Source organism: Ursus americanus, chromosome 23 (assembly GCF_024610735.1).
Source record: "Ursus americanus isolate L20-20 chromosome 23, mUrsAme1.1.p, whole genome shotgun sequence".
Taxonomy (NCBI): domain Eukaryota; kingdom Metazoa; phylum Chordata; class Mammalia; order Carnivora; family Ursidae; genus Ursus; species Ursus americanus.
This window is the reverse complement of record NC_142149.1, coordinates 19,017,791-19,042,078: the sequence shown is the minus strand read 5'-3', so window position 1 is coordinate 19,042,078 and position 24,288 is coordinate 19,017,791. Positions and strand designations below refer to the sequence as shown.

At 53.2% G+C, this 24,288-nt stretch overlaps 3 protein-coding genes and 1 long non-coding RNA gene across 5 annotated transcripts; 3 read left to right on the top strand and 1 right to left on the bottom strand.

Annotated features, from left to right (window-relative positions):
* The first annotated feature begins 2,552 nt into the window (after positions 1 to 2,552).
* On the top strand, positions 2,553 to 9,461 carry PSME3 (proteasome activator subunit 3). Its single transcript, XM_045781578.2, has 11 exons — positions 2,553 to 2,811; positions 3,510 to 3,542; positions 3,664 to 3,726; positions 3,925 to 4,029; positions 4,938 to 4,986; positions 5,770 to 5,882; positions 6,114 to 6,182; positions 6,325 to 6,392; positions 6,492 to 6,546; positions 6,673 to 6,759; positions 7,671 to 9,461. Exons 1-11 carry the CDS (start codon positions 2,770 to 2,772, stop codon positions 7,749 to 7,751), a joined length of 765 nt encoding a protein of 254 aa, XP_045637534.1. The 5' UTR covers positions 2,553 to 2,769; the 3' UTR covers positions 7,752 to 9,461.
* A 153-nt stretch (positions 9,462 to 9,614) lies between these two features.
* AOC2 (amine oxidase copper containing 2) lies at positions 9,615 to 15,953 on the top strand. Its single transcript, XM_045781577.2, has 4 exons — positions 9,615 to 12,448; positions 14,320 to 14,605; positions 14,842 to 14,971; positions 15,300 to 15,953. Exons 1-4 carry the CDS (start codon positions 10,861 to 10,863, stop codon positions 15,564 to 15,566), a joined length of 2,271 nt encoding a protein of 756 aa, XP_045637533.1. The 5' UTR covers positions 9,615 to 10,860; the 3' UTR covers positions 15,567 to 15,953.
* Positions 15,954 to 15,986: 33 nt separating this feature from the next.
* Positions 15,987 to 18,214, bottom strand: LOC123781837 (uncharacterized). Its single transcript, XR_006776822.2, has 3 exons — positions 18,074 to 18,214; positions 16,583 to 17,275; positions 15,987 to 16,374 (listed from the first exon to the last, which is right to left on the bottom strand). It is a non-coding gene; the product is annotated as an uncharacterized LOC123781837 (long non-coding RNA).
* LOC123781834 (amine oxidase [copper-containing] 3) lies at positions 16,655 to 23,280 on the top strand. 2 transcript variants are annotated; one of them, XR_006776821.2, is made up of 4 exons: positions 16,655 to 18,254; positions 19,601 to 19,886; positions 20,244 to 20,423; positions 21,486 to 21,623. XR_006776821.2 is itself a non-coding variant. In XM_045781576.2 (4 exons), the coding sequence occupies exons 1-4, from the start codon at positions 16,655 to 16,657 to the stop codon at positions 21,759 to 21,761; spliced, it is 2,292 nt and encodes a 763-aa protein (XP_045637532.2). In that variant the 3' UTR covers positions 21,762 to 23,280. The 2 variants fall into 2 exon arrangements, 1 of the variants encoding a protein (XP_045637532.2); XM_045781576.2 differs by having other exon boundaries at positions 20,294 to 20,423; positions 21,486 to 23,280.
* Positions 23,281 to 24,288: the final 1,008 nt, after the last annotated feature.

Below are 24,288 nucleotides of genomic sequence, written 5' to 3'. Positions count from 1 at the left end.
TTGAAATAGGATGAACTTAATTAGGGAAAGCATTCCTTTTTTTTTTTAAAGATTTTTATTCATCCATTTGTCAGAGAGAGAGAGAGAAGGAGCAGGGTAGAGGGAGAAGGTAGGTAGAGGCAGGTAGGGGGAGAAGCAGACTCCCTGCTGGGCAAGGAGCCCAATGCAGGCCTTGATCCCAAGACCTGGGATCATGACCCGAGCTGAAGGCAGACACCCAACTGACTAGCCACCCAGGTATACCTGGCAAAGCATTCCTGAAGCTAAGTTCCAGATCAGAGTTTGAAGGTTACTAGGTACAAGTGTTAACAGAAAGCAGAGGTAAAAGAGAGAAAACTAGTAGACATTACTAAGCAAGATGGGTAGTATGGGCTATGTTGCATACAGTCTTGAAGAAATGGAAAAGGACTTGGAGTCTGGAAGCAACGATGATAATAATTCTATAGTTTAAGGAGTAAGCTCTTCATGCTAAGCACTAACGGGTAGCTCAGTTGACAATGACTGCTATTTATCTGGTTCCTGCCTTGTGTCCACACACTGTGTGAGTTCTTTTACGTATTTATGATTTCCAATATTCACAAACACTCCACAGAATTACATATTATTTATTTATTTATTATCAAAATTCCTTTTCACAGATAAAGGAATTGAGACCCATTATTTCAGTCATTTCCCCAAAATATCACAGTAAGGAGCTGAGGTAGGATTTGAACTGAGGTATCTCTCTGATTCCAAAGGCCATGGTCAATGACACTTCATCTAACTGTGTATTCCCCCCACTCCCCTTGTGCTTAGCACAGAGGCCTTCCCAGGATAAACACTGAGCATCAAGAATGACCCCAAAATGTAAATCAGACAACCTGCCTTCATACTTAATCCAAATTGTTTCCCAACAACCCTCCCCACCCTACTCCCATCCCCCACTCACTAACTAGTCTTTCAATTTCTTCAACAGGACAACCTCTTTCCTTCCCCCCCGCCCCCGAGCATTTGCTTGTGCTGCGTCTGTACCTTTGGAGGCACTTCCCCCTCACTCTTCCCATGCTAACCCTTTTATATCCTTTAGATCCTAGCTTGTCACTTCATCCGAGAGGCTGTCCTTGGCCATTCTATCTAAAATAGACCCCTGGTGTTCTCTACATCAGTCATTTCTTTTCTAACATTTATCAAATCTTGCAATTATGTTGTCAGGTTATTTTCTGATATCTTTCCCCAGTATTAAGACCCGGGAGGCCAGAGAACTTGAGTCTTGTTTAGCTTTGACTTCCCTGAGATGTGCTTTTCAATACAGGAGTCACTAGCCACGTGTGGATCCTCTGAATTGAGATGTGTGAAATTAGTGAAATACAGTCAGTGTGAAATTCATACTGGATTTCAAAGACTTGGCGTGAGAAAAGAATGTGTAAGACCTCATTCATATTTTTATATTGATTACATGTTGAAATGATGTTTGGATAAAATGGGTTAAATCTATGATTAAAATTATTTTCACCTGTTTTACCTTTTAATGTGGCTACTAGATAATTTTTACTCCTATAAGTGCCTCGTGTATTTCTAGGCTCTGGGACAATGCTGTCCCAGGGCCTACCTAGTACATTGTCCTGCCCCCATTTTATTTTTATTTTTATTTATTTTTATTAAAGGATTTTTTTTTAAGATTTTTTTTTATTTATTTGACAGAGAGAGACAGCCAGCGAGAGAAGGAACACAAGCAGGGGGAGTGGGAGAGGGAGAAGCAGGCTTCCAGCAGAGGAGCCTGATGTGGGATTCCAGAACGCCGGGATCACGCCCTGAGCCAAAGGCAGACGCTTAAGGACTGCGCTACCCAGGCGCTCCCTGCCCCCATTTTACTGCGTGAAATAACCAATGTCAAGAGACAGAATGAATGGATGAGTGAAGAGCTATGGTCTCTGCCTCCTATTAGGAAAATAGATAAGGCACTGTCCTGAAAGTCAGGAGATCTGGGTTCCGGTCCAGGTTTACTGGAAATACTACGTAGCCTTGGACAAGCAATGCCCCACTCCTGGTGTCAACCTGCCCATGAGGCAGCTGATCTCCGAGGTCTCGAAGTGTATGAGACTAAGTGACGGAGAAAGGTGGGGAAGCCTGGTACAACAGGACTTGACTTCTGTTTGGCTCTAGCCTAACACGAGCTTCGGCCGACGGGAAGAGGCAGCAAAAATCACAGGCTAGAACCCAGAGCCCAGCGCCGGGACCGCCGGCTTCCTCGGGCCGACGTCACTGGGGCGCGACGGCGTGGTCCGTCCCGTCCTCGAGGCGGCAGCGGTTCATAAGGTCCCTCTGGGGAGGGCGAGCGCCGAGCTAACAGAATGTCAAACAGTACTCGAGTCTCTCTAATGCTCAGTTTTCAGCAAACCACCCACTGTCGCCCGCCCTTCTACTTCACCCTTAACCGGCACAGGAAGCCGGGAGATGGGAGTCCGGCCCCGAGCGTCCAGAGCTGGACGCCAGCGCGGCTGCGCAGGGCACGTGCGCCTCTCCGGAGTCCCGGCGATTGGCTGTGACGTAAGTTCCGGCGTGAGCGGCGAAAGCCGGGAGGGCGAGCGAGAGAGCGAGCAGGCAGCAGGCAGCAGGCGGGCGGGCGGGCGGACGGCACGGAGGGAGGGAGCGAACGAGCGAGCAGTGAGTGAGCCAGCGAGGGCGGCCGCGTCCCTAGAACAGCCGAGATTCTTCCCGTCCCTCTGACCCCCTTCCCGGAGCCCACAGCGCCTCCGGTCTCCAGTGGAGCGGACACGGCCCGGCCCGGCCATGGCCTCGTTGCTGAAGGTGGATCAGGAAGTGAAGCTCAAGGTAGCGGCACCGGTCCGGGCCTCCTAACCCCTCGCTTCGATCCCCGAGCAGTCTGACCGGCTCCCCACTCCCCATGGCGTCTTTGTCTCCCTGGGGACACCAGCTCTGAGCTTCCGCTCAGCTCAGCCCAGCCCCCCACTCCCGGAGACGGCACTGGGGGAAAGGATAGTACAGGGTGGCCTTCTGAACCGCGTCTGGTGGTGGAGAGCCCCGGGGAGACCTCCGCGGACACGTGGTGGACTCAGCACTTTAAGCCAGTGACAGCTGGAAGTCCCCCAGCCCAGCAACGTCCCCGCCTCCGGATGCTACTGCTGCTCTACCCCTACACTTGGCGTCAGGCCTGCCTGGTATCAAGGGCTAGGTCTGGATGGGGGCTTGGCACGTTTGTGAGCTCACATCTCCCCTGTCTACCTGCCTTTTGTTTGCTCTCAAATTCAGACAGCTTCAGACACAGGGGAGGGAGGGTGGGAGGGAAGACAGGTGGTGGGTGCTACCCTCAAGCCCTGCTTCCCTCTCCTGAGATGGAGAAATGGGTCCTCAAAAAAATAAAGTATTTACAGTCTGGGGGCCTCTCAGCTTCTCATTACAATTACAAGGTGAGGGGAAGACAGATGGATTTGGGTTTTCCCCTCCTGCCCCCACCTCTGTTGCTAGGTACTGACTTGCTGATACTGAATTGCTCTCTCTGTTCACTTTAGGTTGATTCTTTCAGGGAGCGGATCACAAGTGAGGTGAGTACAATAAATAAAAAAATAAGCGGTGGTTGATAGTTGGGAATTTCCCAAAGAAGAGATCTGCAGAGAGAGACCGTCCCACAGCTATTAATTGAGCTGTATTTTCCTTAATCTTTAGGCAGAAGACTTGGTGGCTAATTTTTTTCCAAAGAAGTTGTTAGAACTTGATAGTTTTTTGAAGGTGAGAGACCCTTTTCTTCTCTTCAAATTCCCCAGTGTTTTTGGCTCTGGTCTTTCTGTCAAATGGGAGAAATCATGTGTTGATTCTATTTTGTTTTGTACAGTAAAACACTCTCATTTCTTGCCCTTCAAATGAAATACTTCTTTGTTCATTTTGAAAAGACTAATGTTGTTTTGGGGGTGGGTGTCTCTCTTTCAGGAACCAATCCTAAACATCCATGATCTAACTCAGATCCACTCAGACATGAATCTCCCAGTCCCTGACCCCATTCTTCTCACCAATAGCCACGATGGACTGGACGGTGTGAGTGTCCTGCATTTTTCTTTGTATTCGGAAGCAGCAGTTCTCTATTCTCTGTTCTCTACTTCCTAGTCAGTTTGAACACGTGCAGAGGCAACAGTGGGATTAGGGTCTGGGAACGAGGGCTCTTACAGACGTGGTGATTCCAGCATACCACTTTTAGACCCTGGTTTTCATTTATGGCATGAAGTGTATAACCTAATGCTGCTCTGTCCTAGAGTGAGTTCCAAATACGACTAATAGCTACAGGTTCCCTTAAGTTGTCTGGTCTGTCCCCGTGGCTCTAAGCAAGATTTTTCTCACCTGTTTCAGTGTCTTGAGTGTTGTTACAGGATGAGCAGTTCTTGCTGTAGAACTGCAGTTCCCGTCTTTGCTGTGTACCTTCAGCACCCAGTGCTTGTCGGTTATGTGTCCACGTTTTATATTAACAGTGATAACACTGTATTGTTGTCTGAGTTACTGTCTCATTGGTAGAGCTTGCAACTCTGGAAAGCAGAAACTGTCTTAATCAACTTTGTATCCCCAGCACCTAGATCTGTCCCTGGTACACAGCAGGTGCTAAATACATATTTGTTGATCAAATATTGTGCTTCTTTGTGGAACCAGAAGATTTGTACATATTCCCTTAATTATTCTCACCCCGCATTGAATGGTTCATTTTTCCTATTTATGGTATCCACCCCTCTCCCCTAATTGCTCAATGTGTCAGTTGAAAGGTTGGTCTTCCCAACTAGGGTGTAAGTTGCTTTGTGGCAAGAATCTTCCCTTAAAGCCCTGTACGTGCTGAGTAAATTGTGCATAAATTAAAACAACGTATGGGGCCAAAGAAGGGATTCGACTTGCTCGAAGGGTAACTTGTGATGGGGTTATGGGTGTCAAGAGCAAGCTAATTCCTGTCTCTGTACCCTTAGCCTACTTACAAGAAGCGAAGGTTGGATGAGTGTGAAGAGGCCTTCCAAGGTAAGAGCCAACGCTACCCCACCCACTCCCTGGCTTGCAGCCCTGAGCAGGAGGATTGATCGGGCAGTCTGTGGTCAGGAAACAAGATCAGATTTGATTTTCCAGAGTTAGCATTCCCAAGTTCTCCAAACATGGTCGTTATTTAGCACCCAAAACCTAATTTCCCAATAAACAGGGAGGGCTTGACTTAGTGTGGATTGCCAAGGGAGAGAGGTTCGAGGTGGCTACACATCTCAGGTTTTTCACAGAAGTCCCAGTTTTGCATTATTTTCTCTTCTTCAGTAATAGTTGGTACATTAAATTTTTAGAGCATATATATATATATACATATATATTTTTTTTTAAAGATTTTATTTATTTGACAGAGATAGAGACAGCCAGCGAGAGAGGGAACACAAGCAGGGGGAGTGGGAGAGGAAGAAGCAGGCTCACAGCGGAGGAGCCTGATGTGGGGCTCGATCCCGGAACGCCGGGATCACGCCCTGAGCCGAAGGCAGGCGCTTAACCGCTGTGCCACCCAGGCGCCCCAAATTTTTAGAGCATATTGTAATTTCCTTGTTCTTTAGACCTTGGGCATACTTTCGACACTCATTTGCTAATCCATACATTTTCTCTTTTTGATTCTGTTGGTGGGGTCATGGTTTGTAGATAGGATTGTGACAGATGAAAGACAGAGGTCATAGCATCTGATGGGTTTGGGGAAGAAGAGAGAAGGCTGGGGGTGGGGGTGTTAATGTCCTGCCCTCCACCCCAATCATTTGACCTTCTTCATGTCCCTACCAGGAACCAAGGTGTTCGTGATGCCCAACGGGATGCTGAAAAGCAACCAGCAGCTAGTGGACATTATTGAAAAAGTGAAACCTGAGATCCGGCTCCTGATTGAGAAATGCAACACGGTGAGGCAGGGGCTAGTGACCTGTGGGCTGACCCTAAAAAGCCTGGCTTGAACTATGGAAATGTTGGATGTGGGGCAGGAGGCATGGAGGTGATAGAGGAGTTGGCACACGAAGTATCTTGGCTCCCGTGCTCCCAGCATCTGGTCCTAGCGGCATGGATTGTATACTTCGTGGCTTCGGCAGAAAAGGCAAGGGTCCTCATGGGTATATATTGGTCCTCTCACCCTTCAGGTCAAAATGTGGGTACAGCTCCTGATTCCCAGGATAGAAGACGGGAACAACTTCGGGGTGTCCATTCAGGTAACGTGCCTGTATTACAAACTGGAGAGGAGGGTTCGGAAGGTTTACTCTCCCTTTCAACCTGCTTTGTTTGTTTTCCCTTGGTCTGCTCTTTGGGTGACATGGAAGTGACTTGACCTTAATACTTGTTTTTTTTTTTTAGGAGGAGACAGTTGCAGAACTAAGAACTGTTGAGAGTGAAGCTGCATCTTATCTGGACCAGATTTCTAGGTAGGGCTTCTTGGGTTTGGCCCAGGAACTGGGGGCTGGTGATACGGCAAGCACCGTCCAGGGTCTCCTGCAGCTTCTTCCTCTTCTCTCTCCTTTCAGATATTATATTACAAGAGCCAAATTGGTTTCTAAAATAGCTAAATATCCCCATGTGGTAAGTAAGGGTTTGGGGTCTGAGGGTGGAAGTGGAAGGGAAAGGGAGGAGTGGCCATTTCTCGGCAAGCGCTGCCTGTGGACAGGCTGGCCTTGGGAGCTAGCCTTTCCTCCGCCCTCCTTTCAGGAGGACTACCGCCGCACCGTGACAGAGATTGACGAGAAAGAGTACATCAGCCTTCGGCTCATCATATCCGAGCTAAGGAATCAATATGTAAGTCACCTTGGTCCCTGCCCACAGTCACCCTGGCTGTTAGTCCTGGCGATCATTTTCTCGCCACTCCCTGGGGTTTGAGATGGGGGATGGAGTGGGATAAAATGAGGAGGATGAATTCTCATCGACTGAGTGTTGAGAATTACAAGCTCACTGAGGGCGCGTAGCTGGGGATCCCCCTTTCTGTTTGGATGGCCGGGAGTGCAGTGCAGTACAGGTGTGAAGATGTGGGCATTGGAGGCAGACAGGCTTGGGTTCAGAGCCGGTTCTTTCTGTAATCTGTGGCCTTGGGCAGGTTGTTGAACCTTAAACTTCAGTTTCTTCATCTCGAAGATAGAACTTCACTAAGATAGAACTTAGATTATCTATGGCACGAAGATGGGGTTTTTTTGTTTCGTTTTTTACAAAGATGATTTTTAAAAATGAGTGAAATAAGGGCGCCTGGGTGGCACAGTCAGTTAAGCAGCCAACTCACGATTTCAGCTCAGGGCGTGATCTCGTGCGTAGTGGGAGTAAGCCCTGCATCTGGGTCCGCGCTCAGCAGGAGTCAGCTTGAGATTCTCTCCCTGTGCCCCTCCCCTCACTCACGTGCATAGGTGTGCATGATCTCTCTTTCTCAAATAAATAAATCTTTAAAAAAAAAAGTAAGATAACACGTTAAAAGACCCAGTACAATTGTTGGTTATGTTAGGTGCTCCATAAATGTTAGTTGTTATTAGACGCTTGGGGCCTGGGAAGTTCCTAGGAATCCCCAATGTGCGGGTATAGAGAGGAGAGGCAGCCACGCTAATTGAGGTTCCAGTGAGTGAGATTGGGATTCTGCATACGATTGCTTGGGGCTTTGTGGGTGTATCTGGCTTCTTTGGGAGGTTGGGGTGGAACAAATGTGATTCCCTGGCCTCTTCTCCCAGGTCACTCTACATGACATGATCCTGAAAAATATCGAGAAGATCAAACGGCCCCGGAGCAGCAATGCAGAGACGCTGTACTGAGGCCAGGGCCAGGGCCAGGGGACTCTGTGAGTCTGGCTCAAGACCGACATTGCCTTGGTTTGTTACATGACTATCGTGATGGGGAAACTGGCTGGAAATAGTAATCACACCTCTCTCTGTTTTTAGTTAGAGTCTAATGAAACTCTCATGTAGTTCTGTGACGTGTTTACCTCTTTTTTCAGGCCTCAGGAACTCTTCTATTTCCTTCCCTAATACCCCACACCCGATCTGTCCTAATTTCTGGAGAAGTCCAGGTCTGTGTGTGCAGGATGTTGGCACAGGAATACTTGTGTTTTCTCTCCCTGCCCTCTCCCTTCTGTGTCTTGAGCTTTGTGTTTTCTTCCTTCTGTTGATTAGCTGATTAGAAGCTGAGGGAACTGGAAGGAAAGTGCTAGGTGTTTTTTAGGAACTGGGGGTGATGTAAGGTTAGTGTCTCTTGCCACTGTGTGAGACATTGGATCCTCCCTCCCATAGTTTCCCTGATGATAACTTAGGGTCTCCCATCCACATACATCCCACCTTGAACGTGATCATGACAAGAAACACCTTAGGCCTTCTGCCAAGTTCCTAGCTCCTTGAGATGTTTTTATAACTAGGATTTTCATATACACCTGTGTGTGTGATCGACGCATATGTACAGGCATGCACACACATGCCTTCCTCCTCCGCTACCTGATTTCCCCATCCCATGGTCTGTGTTGTTTTCCTTTGTCCTGCTGCCCCCCCATCCCATGAATTCTGTCACACACACATCGTTCAGAAGGTGATAGTCGTCTTAGTCCTCCCCCACCGGGGCCCATTGTTCTGCTATTACATAGAGCCTCTTGGTGCCTAGAGGCTGGCGAGTTGGAGGAGAGCTGACACATGAGAAGCAGAGGATTTGGGGAAGACCCCTTCTTCTGTGACTTGGGTCTTTCTGGGCGTTATTGTAAAGGCTGGTCCTCCGACTCCTGGTTGCCTCTTCCTAGGCCAGTTGTAAATTGGGCTGGGGCTGTCTGCAGCTGTGAGGGCCAGATGCCGCTGCTCCTGCTGGGCGCTCCTGTGGGACACATAGTTCTCTTATTTATAGTGTTGTGCTTCCAAGGAAAGCAGCACCTGTGTGTGTGTGTGTGTGTGTGTGTGTGTGTGTGTGTGTGTGTGTGTGGGCGTGCATGCACACACATGCGTGTACGCATTGTGTGTATGTGAAGATCTGCTGGGCAAGTCAAAACCATAGAAGAGTTGCCTCCTATTTCTCAAATCTTCCAGAGATACCACTTGGTACAGCTTTTCTGTTAACCCTCATCAAACCCCCACTTTTTTATTCTGCCGCTGCTGGAGAGTCCGTATCTGCGGTCAGCCTGCCAGTGACTCCCTCAGTGTCTGGTTCTGACTTCTGTTCTTCTGCTGTCTTCCTCTTGCCTCAACCCCAGTCACATTCCCACCCGGCTGCATCATTCTACTCCCAGGATGCTGTAGAGGAGGCAGGATGCTGTCTTCCCATGAATAGTCCTCAGTAACAAACCAATTGCATTTTGGTTGGACGGTGCCCCTACCCACCCTCCGGATCCCTTCCAGCTAAAACCCTATCCCCCTCCTACCGTGTGTTTCTTAGTTTCCCTTTTCGTTTGTTGGAGTATTCTGCTGCCCCTCCTCACTCTATCACCCTTGGATCGTAATGTAAAATTCTCTTACCATGTCAAGAAATTATTAAAAATGCAGGTACTTTGACCTCTTTCTAAAGCTGCAGACCCTGGTGCGGTGCTCTGGTGGCTAGGGACATACCCACACTCACATGTGTGCGTACGGGGACACCCACCTCCACGTACACCTCCAGCCACCCTATCGGGTGTTTGTATGACAATTGAGCTGCCTCTTTTCTCTAAAATAATGGAAAGACTGAGGCTTCTGCCTACCAAGAGGCAGGGGTGGGTCCTTCATTTGTGTTCAGTCTGAATTATGTGAAAGTTAGCTCTTCCCAAACCTTTAAGCTGCTTCCGTCTTAACCTTCCAAGATTCCAGTTCCTTGCTCTCTCGGACCCGTGATACCGTGACCTGCCAGTAGAGGCTGCTCTAGGTCCGCATGTGGGGGATCACCTGGTTCAAGGCACAGCCTACCCGGTCATTTTCTTGACCTAATACTAATTTTTCCCGCTGAGCAGTGTCTTAAATTTCTTGAGGAGATGCCAGGGATTCCTGCTTTTGGTTTTCCAGTGACTCGGGAGGGCTGTCTAGGATCCTAGCTCTCTCTGAAATAAAGTTTCCTCAACTTCCACCTTGCAGAGTAGCCTTCTGATACCCAGTGGTCCCCTCATTGTCTCCGCAAAAAGAGATTTAAGGTCTTGAACGGTGGAAGAACATCTGCTGTATTGTTTTTCCAGAGATCGGTAGCAGTGGCTAACAATTTTTTGAATGCCTATTCTGTGTTAGGCTCTCTGTTAAGTGCTTTATGTGCATGACCACATTTAATTTTCACGAATCTGGGGTAGTTTACCCCTCCTTTGTAGGTGAGGACACTGAAATTCATGAGCAGGAACTCCGCTGAGGTCCTACAGCGGAGGGATCTGGCTGCTGAGCCCAGGCGCTCACCTTCCCCACTGACTAGATAGGAGAGACGGGATACTACAAAGCAAGGGCTTGGCCTTTGGCAGCTGGCCAGCACTTATTGCTGAACTGGGCTGTGGGTTGTGGGAATATTGGAGGGTGGTGCCTGCTAGGAGGTAGGGAAATGGATAGTTCTGGTGCCTGCGTGTAGCACGCAGCGCTTAACTGGGCATCTGAGATTGGCGTTCTTCCTCAGACCTCTTCTGAGTGAAAGGTAGAGTTTAGAGTTAATCCAAATGCCCTCTAGTCTGGCCTGAGTGACGGCAGTCAGAGCTCCTGCCGTGCCGCGGCCAGGAGCTCAGGGGCAGGGGAGAGCCTATGCACGTGGAAGTCGTGCCTGGAGCCAAACCACGGAACAGAAAATTGGAACAGAATTATATAAATTAAGGTCAGAAATTTCCTGTCCAACCCACAGGGTGGAGTTTTCTCCATTCCTATCCATCCTACTGAATATAAGCCCTGATTTGATGTCAGTAACTGGAAGGAGCAGCTGGTAGGACTCCTCTTTCAGCTGTCCGCATTCACCATGAATCTCAAGGTAGTCCTCGTGTTCCTGGCACTGTCCCTCATTACCATCTTTGCCCTGGCCTATGTCTTGCTGACCAGCCAAGGTGGCTCCAACCAGCCTCCCCGCTGCCCCTCCGTGTCCCCCACTGCCCAGCCCCGGACACACCCCGGCCAGAACCAGCTGTTCGCAGACCTGAGCCTGGAGGAGCTGACAGCTGTCATGAGCTTCCTGACCCAGCAGCTCGGGCCAGGCCTGGTGGATGCAGCCCAGGCGCGCCCCTCGGACAACTGCGTCTTCTCGGTGGAGCTGCACCTGCCCCCCAAGGCCGCAGCCCTGGCCCACCTGGACAGGGGGAGCCCCCCACCTGCCCGGGAGGCACTGGCCATCGTCTTCTTTGGCGGACAGCCCCAGCCCAACGTGAGTGAGCTGGTGGTGGGGCCACTGCCACGGCCCTCCTACCTCCGGGACGTGACGGTGGAGCGTCACGGGGGCCCCCTGCCCTATTACCGCCGCCCCATGCTGGGCGCTGAGTTTGCCCAGATGTGGAAACATTTGAAGGAGGTGGAGCTACCCAAGGCACCAGGCTTTCTGGCTTCTGTCTTCAACTACAATGGCTCCACTTTGGCACCTCTGCATGCCACCCCCAGTGGCTTGCGCTCAGGGGACCGTGCTACCTGGATAGCCCTCTACCATAACATCTCAGGTGTTGGGATTTTCCTTCACCCAGTGGGGCTGGAGCTACTGCTGGACCACAGGGCCCTGGACCCTGCCCACTGGGCTGTCCAGCGGGTCTTCTACCTCGGGCGCTACTATGCAGACTTGGGCCAGTTGGAATGGGAGTTTAAGGCTGGCCGGCTGGAAGTGGTTAGGGTTCCTCTCCCCCTGCCAAATGGGGCTTCATCCTTGAAGTCCCGGACCTCCCCAGGTCCTCTCCCCCCTCTTCAGTTCTCACCCCAGGGCTCCCAATATAGTGTGCAAGGGAACCTGGTGGCATCCTCCCTCTGGACATTTACCTTTGGTCATGGGGTGTTCAGTGGCATGAGGATTTTTGATATTCGGTTCAAGGGTGAGCGAGTGGCCTATGAAGTCAGTGTCCAGGAGTGTGTATCTGTCTACGGTGCCGATTCACCCAAGACAATGATGACCAGATACTTGGATAGCAGCTATGGACTTGGCCGTCACAGCCGGGGCTTGGTTCGGGGAGTCGACTGCCCCTATCAGTCTACGATGGTGGACATCCACATACTGGTGGGCACAGGGGCAGTCCAGCTGCTCCCGGGGGCTGTGTGTGTATTCGAGGAGGCACAAGGAGTGCCCCTTCGGAGGCACCACAATCACCTCGAGAGTCATTTCTATGGTGGTTTGGCCGGCTCGGCTCTTGTAGTCAGGTCTGTGTCATCTGTAGGCAACTATGACTACATTTGGGACTTTGTACTGCACCCAAATGGGGCGCTGGAAGGGCGGGTCCATGCCACGGGATATATCAACACAGCTTTCCTGAGTGGGGGTGAGGAGAGCTTCCTCTTTGGGAACCGTGTGGGGGAGCGAGTGCTGGGGGCAGTGCACACGCATGCCTTTCACTTCAAGCTGGACCTGGATGTGGCAGGTGAGTGCTCGGGGGAGGACTGAGACTTGGGGTGGAGCAGAGGGAAGGGAGACCCCCCAAATTGAGCCAGAAGCAGCAGAGGGTGGCAGGCCGGCACCACGATATATTGGGGCAACAGAGCAGGGGCTCATTGGAGCATATTCGGCTGCAGTCAGCCTGAAATTCTGGTGTCCTGGGTATCTGGCCGAAGGCAGAAGGGTGTCCCTACCCGACCCCAGTCACCGGCCCCTCCGCCTCGCTGTGGTTGTGAAACTGGCTTAAATGCAATGGCTGTGCCTAGCTGCCTTCGTCTCAAGTGCCTCTGTGGCTAGTGAATTTGCTCCAGCAGTTGGGGCTCTTTTTTCCTGATTCTGGGGGTCAGTGGAGGTGGGGAAAGCAGGGGCCTGAGCAGAGGTAGGAAGCAGCCTAAGGTTTTCAGCGTAGAGTGATCCTGGGGCACGAGGAGGGGGGTGATTGGGGGGGTTGCTTCACAGGATTTCATAAAACAGGACATAAGATAGCGGCCCCACCATCCTCCTGGGGAGGGTCATCCCATCCCTGCCAGCACATGTCCTCACCGCCGGCCCTCTGGTGACAACGGCCGGCACGCAATAGGCTTGCTGCAAGTGTAGAAAGGGATTTCTCAAGTGGGGCTCAAAGCACAGAGAGGACTTGCTGCTCCTGATGGGTTTTTGTCAAGAACAAAATAACGAACTTAATCAAATCACAGACTATTAGGCCCAGAAAGAAAAATAGAAATCTACCAGACCCTTGCCAAACTGAGGAGGGTGGGGGGAGATGGGGCAAGAAGTGACTGCCCCAGTATAATGCTTTGTAAGTACGCAGCTTTCTTGTGAAACATTTTCTTACCCTCTAGACTAGAAAGATGTGGTGTGGGGTGGGAGGAGAGCTAAGAAAATAGCATGATTGAAATGAGTCTATTATCTAGATTATTTGACGTATTTGGAATAGGACCTTGGTTTGAAGTTTTTCAGCATTTTTGGCATTAAAGAGCCTTGTCTCGGGCAGTAAAGTCGAGTCACACGTATTGGTTCCCTGTCGTGTGGAGCATGAGGGACAAGCAGCAGAGGGGCTGGCCTCAGTTCTGCTCTCTGTGTAGGGTGCTGGGTGCCTTCTCAATCTGTCCTGTTTAAAGGAACTCACACCCAAACCTGCAAATCATCATGTGCCAAATGGGGACGATGGGTGTATGTGACAAGTGCAGTCGAGTTCTGGGGAGCTTTCAGACAACATAAGATCTAAATCTACTCACTTCAAGTGGTCTTCACCTTGTGGGGAAGGAAAGCAGAGTTTCAGAGCTGGGAGGAAGATGCAGGGCACCCTGGAAGGGGATTGGGTTTTTCCAGCCAGCTTCTCCAAGACAAATCTCTCTTTCATAGTTACAAGAATGTAACTAGCCACCTGCGTGTGCTTTTCCACTTACAGAGCTCAGCCACAGAACAGCTCTTATTATGCACACTGTAGAGATTCAGAAAGAGAATCAGAGAAGCCAAGAATCGGTCCCAGGTCTCCTGGGTAGGCCGGTGCTAACAGAACTCTGTGGTGATGGATAGTCTCTATCTGCGTTGTCTGATACGTTAGCCACTAGTCCCATGTGGCAGTTGAGCACCTGTGGCTCATGTGACTGAGGAACTGAATTTTTAATTTAAATGGAACTAGCCACCTGTGACTGGCCATAGCCGTCTTGAACGGGGCAGGTTCAAAGAAGACGGGCTAGCACTCGAATACAGACCTTCCGGCTCCCAGCACAGAGTGCTCTCTGACGAGCTCCGCTGCCCTTTGTCAGGCTGGCACAGTGGGCATCTTGGGGAAGACAAGGGACTGTCTCACCTGGTGTGGAACTCCTCTCCCCCCTCCCCCCCCCCCGGCAGGGCTGAAAAACTGGGTGGTAGCTGAAGACGTGGTGTTTAAGCCTGTGGCAGCCCCTTGGAGTCCAGAGCACCACCTGCAGCGCCCACAGCTGACACGGCAGGTCCTCGGAAGGGAGGACCTGACAGCTTTTTCCTTGGGAAAGCCCCTTCCCCGCTACCTTTATCTGGCTGCCAACCAGACTAATGCTTGGGGTCACCAGCGCGGGTACCGAATCCAGATCTACAGCCCCCTTGGCATACACATGCCCCTGGAGAGCGACATGGAGAGGGCCCTCAGCTGGGGGAGGTGAGGAGGGCTCTGGGGGCTGGGTGGTAGGGACGACGTGTCCTCTTCCCTGTCCCAGCTCTTGAAGACCCCAACTCACTACCCTTGGCTTATCATTCACCCCTGTACCTCCTGTCAGCTCCAAGTAGATACGGGATGGGCAATGGTCTCGCACAGAATCGAGTCCAAAGGACTTCGAGGCCAGGAATGGCCCCTGACAGTTTCTGACACCACCTTCCTTCAACATTCCTGGTCAGATACCAGCTCGTGGTGACCCGAAGGAAGGAGGAGGAGTCACAGAGCAGCAGCATCTATTACCAGAATGACATCTGGACCCCCACTATGGCCTTTGCTGACTTCATCAACAATGAGACCCTCTTAGGAGAGGTTGGTAGCCCCAGAGGCAGAGGAGAGGGGCAACTTAAGCCTGTCGTCTTGGCTGCCCAGCCCCTGACAGTAGGTTGGAGGGAATGGTAGGTTTCCAGTTCTCAGATTCAGGGGCCAACGCGGGTCATCCCTCTTGGGGTGAGATTAGTCCTGGGACACCAACCACCCTGCAGCTTCTCACAAGGATCACCCTGCTTGCTGTGTGGACCCGGGGCTGGGTGGGGGTGGAAGCAAGGCTGAGCCTAGAGGTTGGGGATTGTGGCTGAGGAGGGGTGGTTCTCTGGGTCTCGCCTCCACGAAGTATTTCAGCCTGTCTCTCTTCCCGCAGGACCTGGTGGCTTGGGTTACAGCCAGCTTCCTGCATATCCCCCATGCCGAGGATGTCCCCAACACAGTGACTCTGGGGAACAGAGTCGGCTTCTTGCTCCGACCCTATAACTTCTTTGATGAGGATCCCTCCATCTTCTCCCCTGGCAGCGTCTACTTTGAGAAGGGCCAGGATGCTGGGCTCTGCAGTGTCAACCCTGTGGCCTGCATCCCCCACCTAGCAGCCTGTGTCCCGGACCTGCCCCCTTTCTTTTACCAGGACTTTTAGCCCCAACGGTGTGGTGGGACATGGAGGGGGATTGCTGAGACATTTGTGCCTTTCTCTCTGTTCCCACTTCCTGCTCCCTTGACTCCTACCCTCTTAATGTTCCTTGGGAGACCGCCTCCCACGTTAACCCCTCTATATCCCTTCCGTGAATTCTTATTTCCAGTTCGTTTTGTTTAAATGATGGATCTATACAAATGATATGATTATTAAAATATTCAAACAAAACACCACAAATTCTACCACTCAGAAATAGCTAGAGTTCACATTTGGTGAACGTTATACCAGACATTTCTTTATGCATGTGCATTGAAATGGAAGAATAGATAGAATTTTGTAAAAAAAAAATAGATGGTGTGTGTGATTTATAATAAAAGGTACTACAAGATATTTATTGCTTGAATTTCTTCTATTTGACTTTTGAAGTATCTAGAATCCCCCCCTCCCCCCGCCTGGGGAATATCAAGGACTCTGGCCAAGGAAATTAGCAATGGAAGAAGAGAGGGCAAGAGGGACAGACCAGGCCAAGGAATGCCGCTTGGGAAGCTGGCGGTGGGGGTTTCCTTGGAAGCAGAACAATAGTTCCAAGTTACAGGAAAGGGAACATCTGGCCCTGGGAGGTGGGGGTTGGGGCAAGAAGCCTGGCCGAGGGGGACAAGGGGCTGCTCTGCGCAGACGCAGCCCCTTACTGGTGGTGCTTTTCCAGGCTCAACTGGTCAGTTGCATTATTTTTAAATCCCACTCTCCTTCTGCGTCCCCCAGCTCTCCCCGGTTCCAGCCCTGACCCGGAGAGCGGAATCTGATTTGGAACCTGGAAGACAAGCCATGTAAGGTCTGGGGAAATCTCTGCCGCTCTGCTTCAGGCCCGCCCCCCAAGCCCAGCCTGCCCCGCCCCCTCCCCAGCCTTCCCGTGTCCTTCCCACCCTCCCCACCCTCAGTATCCTGAGCGGCTGAACACTGGGAACCTCAGCCAGAGTCCAAGAGCCCCCCGCCCGACCCGTATAGGAGCCAAGAGAGACCTAACTCCGCAGACCCGAGAACACGCGTCTCCACTCTGGTGCAATCCTCTGTCCTGCTGCTGTTCACGGACAATGAACCAGAAGACCACTCTGGTGCTCCTCGCTCTAGCCGTCATCACCATTTTTGCCTTGGTGTGTGTCCTACTAGCTGGCAGGGGAGGAGATGGGGGCGAACCCAGCCAGCCCCCCCGCTGCCCCTCCGTGTCCCCCACTGCCCAGCCCCGGACACACCCCGGCCAGAACCAGCTGTTCGCAGACCTGAGCCTGGAGGAGCTGACAGCTGTCATGAGCTTCCTGACCCAGCAGCTCGGGCCAGGCCTGGTGGATGCAGCCCAGGCGCGCCCCTCGGACAACTGCGTCTTCTCGGTGGAGCTGCACCTGCCCCCCAAGGCCGCAGCCCTGGCCCACCTGGACAGGGGGAGCCCCCCACCTTCCCGGGAGGCGCTGGCCATCGTCTTCTTTGGCGGACAGCCCCAGCCCAACGTGAGTGAGCTGCTGGTGGGGCCACTGCCACACCCCACCCACCTGCGGGACGTGACGGTGGAGCGTCACGGGGGCCCCCTGCCCTATCACCGCCGCCCCGTGCTGATGCGAGAGTACCTGGACATAGACCAGCTGATCTTCGACAGAGAGCTGCCCCAGGCCGCTGGTCTTCTCCACCACTGCTGCTTCTACCAACGCCACGGACGGAACCTGGTGACGATGACCACGGCCCCCCGAGGTGTGCAGTCAGGGGACCGGGCCACCTGGTTTGGCCTCTACTACAACATCTCAGGGGCCGGCTTCTTCCTGCACCCCGTGGGCTTGGAGCTGCTGGTAGACCACAAGGCTCTGGACCCCGCCCGCTGGACCATCCAGAAGGTGTTCTTTCAAGGCCGCTACTATGAGAGTTTGGCCCAGCTGGAGGACCAGTTTGAGGCCGGCCTGGTGAACGTGGTGCTGGTCCCAGACAACGGCACAGGTGGGTCCTGGTCCCTCAAGTCCCAGGGGCCTCCCGGTCCGGCTCCTCCTCTGCAGTTCCATCCCCAGGGCCCCCGTTTCAGTGTCCAGGGGAGTCGAGTGACCTCCTCGTGGTGGACTTTCTCCTTTGGCCTTGGAGCTTTCAGCGGCCCCAGGATCTTTGACATCCGCTTCCGGGGAGAACGACTAGCTTATGAGATCAGCCTCCAAGAGGCCTTGGCCGTCTATGGTGGAAATTCCCCTGCAGCAATGCTGACCCGCTATATCGATGGCAGCTTTGGCATGGGCAAGTACTCCACTCCCCTGACCCGGGGAGTGGACTGCCCCTACCTGGCCACCTACGTGGACTGGCACTTCCTTCTGGAATCCCACACCCCCAAGACAATACGTGATGCCATTTGTGTGTTTGAACAGAACCAGGGCCTTCCCCTGAGGCGACACCACTCAAATTTCTACTCCCACTATTTTGGGGGCCTTGCAGAGACAGTGCTGGTCCTCAGATCTGTGTCAACCTTGCTCAATTATGACTACCTGTGGGATATGGTCTTCCATTCCAGTGGGACCATAGAAGTCCGCCTCCACGCCACCGGCTACATCAGCTCAGCGTTCCTCTTTGGGGCCGCCCGAAGGTACGGGAACCAGGTTGGGGAGCACACGCTGGGCACCGTCCACACCCACAGCGCCCACTTCAAGGTGGATCTGGATGTAGGAGGTACGACATCCCTGGGGAAGCAAGGGTTCCTGCAAAGGGCCTGAAAAGATGTCTATTCGCTTTGGGATTTGGGGAAGGTCTCCAGGAAAGGAAGAGCGGAGCACGAGCGGCTGTTTCGGAGTTTTGTACTTCCTCTTCGGCTGGACGGGAGAAGGTTGGCTGCTGCATTTTATTTGGATCCTAGCTCATTGGCTGGGTGCAGATCTGCCACCCTCCCTCCACATGACCTCATCAGAAGATCTTGAGAAATGGCAAACTCAGGGAGGAGGAGGGATCTGGGCTCACAAGATCCCCTTTGCCCTCGTCCCTCCCTTGTTCTCATACAGGTCCCACTTCAGGGAGGCCACCATTGGTTTTGTAGTTCATTTCTGTGTGTCTGGCCTGTGGTGCCAAGGTTTTGGAGGACCTGTTTGCCTCTTGCCAAGTCCCTGGCTCACACAGGCCAGTCACGAAACACCCCAGGTTGTACATTTCCTTGGGAGGTGAACCCCCTCTTCTCTGGGCACAATACACTTAAGTGTGAGGGGGTGGAGTGGGTGCCGTGGAGTGTTCAGATAGCTCCTGGGGTTGGTGGTCCCAGGGAGAGCCAAAGATACATGATGGCTTGGCGTCTGTCTTCTCATTTTCCTTCCCCACATTGAGTCAATCACCCATTTTTTTTCTGTCTGCCCGTGAGATACGTCAAAGCCTTGCTGGGCCGACCTTCTCTCTGCCCCTTCCACTCTTCTTCTCCGATCCGGGGGCCACCTTACCAGCCCGTGCCAGGGTGCTCCTGCATCTAGCTCCAACTTCCCTAGAAGGCCCTTGCCCTCAGAATGCAGCTCCCCTGCCCCCCACCCAGTGCTGCCTTAGCCACGCCCTCACCCTCCCTGTCCCCAGACCGGCCACAGGTTAGCCACAGGTTAGTCAGGCTTCCTGCTTTTGCTCCTGTGCCGCCCCTGCCTAGAACTCCCAGCTGTGTCATCTCTGCTACTCACATCTCCTGAGACAAGCCTGAAAGGCACCCAGGGAGGCCCCCTTTTCCTGCCCGCACCTGTATTCCAGGGACCTTGGACCCTGAACGCGCTCCTGTCACACTGCTGGCCTCTCAGGGCTTCGCCTTCTTCAGCCTCCGTGAGAGCAGGAGGGAAGGGATGGGGCTTCACTCCTCTGTGCCTCCCGGGGCTGGGCCCAGTCCTCTCCACTAAGTGTGCAGGCTTAGTGAATGACGTCCCTGAACAAATGCTTTACAGGACAACAGCTTTGGCTGAAAGACCAGGGAGATCTTGGGCAGAGGGAAGGGAAGCAGACACACTCCGTTCTGGGCAGCTGCATGACCAGCCCTCCCTCCCACTCTTCCCCCGCAGGACTGGAGAACTGGGTCTGGGCCGAGGACATGACCTACGTCCCCACGGCGGTACCCTGGAGCCCCGAGCACCAGATACAGAGGCTGCAGGTGACCCGGAAGTGGCTGGAGACCGAGGAGCAGGCCGCCTTCCCCCTGGGGGGCACCATACCCCGCTACGTGTACCTGGCCAGCAACCACAGCAACAAGTGGGGTCACCCGCGGGGCTACCGCATCCAGCCGCTCGGCCTCGCTGGGGAGCCGATGCCCCAGAACAGCTCCTTGGAGAGAGCCTTCAGCTGGGGGAGGTGAGTGGCGGGGTGTCAGAGAGCAGCTGGGGGAGGAGTGAGAGGGAAGGGTGCGTTAGGAGGGGCAACTGGGAACTCAGTTCAAACTGTTTTTGAGCAGAGGTGAGAGCTCCAATAGGATTTCCTAGTTATCAAAGGGCAAGCCCTGCATATGCTCCCAGCGCAGGGCTCAGGCTCAGGCGGGAGAACCCTTCTCCACGTTGGATGTGGGGAGAGGCCATCCTGTGCAACGGCAGGGGGACGAACAGGACGATGCAGAGAGAGGGTGTTTACCCACCTGGGTGGCACCAGAGTTACTGTGTGACTGAGATGGGAAGCCTGAGGTCCATGCACTCAGCCCCCTTCCATCACAATCAGGCAGCAGGACGGGGTTAGTGACCATGGAGGCCTGACCAGTGCCTCCCTAGGTACCAGCTGGCGGTGACCCGGCGGAAGGAGGCGGAGCCCAGCAGCACCAGCATCTACAACCAGAACGACCCTTGGGCCCCCACCGTGGACTTCGCTGACTTCATCAACAACGAGACCATTGCTGGAGAGGTCAGCTGACCGTGGGAGGGTCACGGGAGGGAGACCAGGGGCACAGCGATGAACCCCACCTTCTCTTTAGTTCCCTGAAACCATCTGCCTCCCGAGGGGTGGAGCTGACCCCTGCCTTCTGTGCATTCCCCGCATCCTACCTCCCAGAGGGAATCTTCCCGAGCTGGGAGCTCGCTTGCAGATGCTCCCTGAGGCCCGTGCCCATCCAGGAGACCCTGCAGCTCTCTGAGGCTTAGCTTCGTGGACTTTGTCCTTTTCAGGCACAGGGTTTGAGGAGGGCTGGAAGACCAGCTCTCTCTCGTGTCTAACGCTTCTCTCCTGTCTGGCTTGACCTCTGAAGGATTCATTTCTGAATGTCAGCCTTTTCTGCCTCCTAAACCCTGATCTCCCCTGTCCATCTTTGTCTCAGTCATAGGTAGGGAACCCTTGGAGAGTGAGGGAGAGGCAAGCTGAAAGCGCCTGTAGGTGTCATCCCTCTGGGGGTGGGTGTGAGGGTGGTAGGATAGGAAGTGTCAGAGACGAGGGCCCAGGCGGGACAGGGAGGCGGGGCTTGCTGCCAATGTGAAATTTACTAGTTGATTCCTGGGCTGGTAGGAAAAACTGTTTAAAGACTTAAGATCCTTTCTCAGCTCAGGTCTTGATCTCAGGATTGTGAGTTCAAGGCCCACGGTGGGCTCCACGGTGTGTGTGGAGCCTACTTAAAAAAAAAAAATAGGGGCGCCTGGGTGGCACAGCGGTTAAGCGTCCGCCTTCGGCTCAGGGCGTGATCCCGGCGTTATGGGATTGAGCCCCACATCAGGCTCCTCTGCTGTGAGCCTGCTTCTTCCTCTCCCACTCCCCCGCTTGTGTTCCCTCTCTCGTTGGCTGTCTCTATCTCTGTCAAATAAATAAATAAAATCTTTAAAAAAAAATAGGCTTAAGATCCTTTTGAGGCGCAGGGTGAGGAGGGCTGGAAGACCAGTGGGCTGGCAAGGTGAAGCCTCACGTCCAAGGCTACTGTAGGAGGCGGGCTCGTCCTTCACAAAGCCAGGCCTCAGGATCCTCTCTCTTCGCCCCTGCCAGGACCTGGTGGCCTGGGTGACAGCTGGTTTCCTGCACATCCCACACGCAGAAGACGTTCCCAACACGGTGACTGTGGGGAACGGTGTGGGCTTCTTCCTCCGACCCTACAACTTCTTTGACCAGGACCCCTCCTTCGAGTCTGCGGAGTCTGTCTATTTCCAGGAGGACCAGGATGCCGGGGCCTGTGAGGTCAACCCCCTGGCTTGCCTTCACCAGGCTGCTGCCTGTGCCCCAGACCTCCCCGCCTTCTCCCACGGGGGCTTCTCTCACAACTAGGGGGTCCCCGGGCCAGGGTGTGTGGGGAGGGGAGCAGTGGGCATTGGGCCAGGTGCCCTGGTGCCCTCTTCTCCTTCCTTCCACCCCGAAGCTCCCCGCCTCCCCTTTCCTCCCAGGCCCCCTCTCTATCGCCCTCCCTGACACCCCCTCCCTGCTGGGAGCATCCTGAGCCTGTGATGCCTGGCACTGGGGGAGGGGCAGAGACACAACTCAGCTTTGTTGACCCCAGACCTGCTGGGTTCCTGTCCCAGAGAGAAGAATGGCCAGCTGAAGGCCGGACTGATGGCCAAGCTTTTCCCAGAAGATTCCTGGGTTTTTTTGTGGTTTTGTTTCTGGTTTTGTTTTTTTTTGCTTTCTGGCTTTCCCAAACCTTTTTAACCCATCTCCTGAGCCTCCTCATTTCCTCCCTTGAAAGGTGAGGGTGGTGTTGCTGCACTGGGAATAGTCCCCTAGAAGCCCCAGGGCAGGGTTCCTGCCAGGCCTAGGCCTCCACGAATGAGCTAGAAGGGGTTCCTTAGCTCCCATTCCTCTTATCCAAGTCCTCCTCGCCCTCTTCCTTCCTTTGCCTACTGCCTTCTCTTCCTGTTGCTCCCTGTTCTTATAGCCTGCGATTTCCCTCCCAGCCCTGAGAAGATGTTCCTCTGTCCTCTGTCTTCACTTCTTAACTTAGGTCTCCTCTCCCTCTTCCCATGGAAGTCTCAAAATGCAAGGGACATCGAGTTTGAGAGGACAATTCCCTGTCTTTCCCCCTGTGTCTGTCACAAGCCAGAGTAGGAGCCCTGTCCTGGGGCAGGCTGTAATTCCCAGAAGTTCTCTTCTCCCCTTTGTATTCACCTCCCTGGCTCCCTCTGGCAAAGGATGATCACACAGCAGCAGCTCAAGTTAGCATTTGAGGCAGATTTGTGGGTAACGAGGAGCGGTCATTTGTGCCAAGGTGTGTGACCAGTGAGCTCGTGTACCTCCCAGCGGCAGACATGGACGGCAGGTGGGCGCCGAAGGTGGGAAGCAGTGAGACCTTGGAACTCCAGTGGCCATCATTTGTGACCATGCAAATGAGCTGGGTGGGGTGGTTCCCCTGACGGTGTCCCTCGGGGGCTCTGGGTGAGGGGTGGGTGCACCCGTAGTGAGAGATTGGAAACTACAGAAACGCCCTTTCCTAGAGGATTGGTTGATTAAATTCCTACGCAGCCTTACAAGGCGGTGCCATGCAGCTCTAACGAGAACGCTCTGTGTGGACAATAGGGAATGATCTTCCGATGAAAACGGCAAGGCACAGAAGTGTGTGTGGCGCACTTCTCGTTTGTGTGATAGAAAGGAGGAAACTATAAATACATATTTACTTATATACACATATTCAGAAGAAACCAGTGAAACTGGTTGCTTTGGGGGAGGGGTGCGGACAGAGGAGGGAGGAGACTTGGCACTCTATACCCTTGTGTATATTTTGAATTTTGAGCCATGTGACTGTATTACCTATTCAAAGTAAATAAAAAATGGGCCCAGATAGGACCTGACCTGACCTGTTGGTTTGCTTGTTTGTTTTTTATTGACAAGTCTTTCAGGAAGGGGGGAGGGTAGGGGTAGGGTAAGTGCATGAAGATGGGGGCCCAGGGACTCAATTTGGTCAAGTTTCTGAGACCCAGAGAAAGGGATGCGGCCTCTGGTAACTTCTCTGCACTCTCTGGCCTGTCCATCCCCGAAGACAATGTTAAGCCTCGGTCTCTCTCGCTCCCTGTCCCTGTCTCTGTCCCTCAATGGGAAGCAATGGAGAGAGGTGACTTCTGCCTGCTGGGATCCCGGGCCAGGCCAGGAGGTGACACACAGGAAACCGATTTGGGATTCCACTCAGCTTCTGACCAGAGGGTGGTCCTACGTAGGGAGCTCAGGCATCACAGAAGCTTCTGCTCCCTTCTGTGCTGCCCCAAGCCCAAGCTCACTTCTGGGTCAATGAAACAGTGGATGGGCACGAGTCAGCGAGCTGGAGAGAAACTAGGACCCAGAGAACGGGGAGGAGGACTGGAGCGAGGAGAACAGGCAGGTTCATGTATGGCTCCCTCCGGGCCAGAAGCAGGAGTGACAGAACACAGAGACCGAGGATGAGGAGCGCCTGACGACTGGGACAGAGGGGAAAAGCGCTGGATGCCCTGATCTGAATACTGAGAATTTTCTCTGTTACATGCAGGTCCGTTTTCCACCTCGTACGGCTCCTTCTTCTGGCCACCCGCACAGTGGTCAGTGCTGGGGGAAACGGACCGAGGCAACGCTGGTGTCCGCCCCTCCCCCCACCCCATCGCGCTCACCTGAATCTCATGACCTGGAAACCCACGTCCACACCAGAGAGCATGAGTGCTTGCTCGCGGTCATATGTGTGAGTGGGTGTTGAATGCTCACCAGCTTTTGTCTGAAAATGCGGCTGGGTGTGGTTGTGTCTCTACATCTCCCCACAGGGGTGACACCTCCTGCCCCGGCCTCAGATGAGAGGAGGCAGGAGGAACATGTGGATCATTAGAACACCTGCCCAACTGGG

Excerpts from the sequence above, each read along its gene's own strand:
- PSME3 (XM_045781578.2), top strand. The coding sequence starts at position 2,770 with ATGGCCTCGTTGCTGAAGGTGGATCAGGAAGTGAAGCTCAAG. Across the intron at positions 3,727-3,924 it reads AACTTGATAGTTTTTTGAAG|GAACCAATCCTAAACATCCA; the intron begins GTGAGAGACCCT and ends TCTCTCTTTCAG. Across the intron at positions 4,987-5,769 it reads GTGTGAAGAGGCCTTCCAAG|GAACCAAGGTGTTCGTGATG; the intron begins GTAAGAGCCAAC and ends TGTCCCTACCAG.
- AOC2 (XM_045781577.2), top strand. The coding sequence starts at position 10,861 with ATGAATCTCAAGGTAGTCCTCGTGTTCCTGGCACTGTCCCTCATTACC. Across the intron at positions 14,606-14,841 it reads AGGGCCCTCAGCTGGGGGAG|ATACCAGCTCGTGGTGACCC; the intron begins GTGAGGAGGGCT and ends ATTCCTGGTCAG. Across the intron at positions 14,972-15,299 it reads ATGAGACCCTCTTAGGAGAG|GACCTGGTGGCTTGGGTTAC; the intron begins GTTGGTAGCCCC and ends CTCTTCCCGCAG.
- LOC123781834 (XM_045781576.2), top strand. The coding sequence starts at position 16,655 with ATGAACCAGAAGACCACTCTGGTGCTCCTCGCTCTAGCCGTCATCACC. Across the intron at positions 18,255-19,600 it reads GGTGGATCTGGATGTAGGAG|GACTGGAGAACTGGGTCTGG; the intron begins GTACGACATCCC and ends CTTCCCCCGCAG. Across the intron at positions 20,424-21,485 it reads ACGAGACCATTGCTGGAGAG|GACCTGGTGGCCTGGGTGAC; the intron begins GTCAGCTGACCG and ends CGCCCCTGCCAG.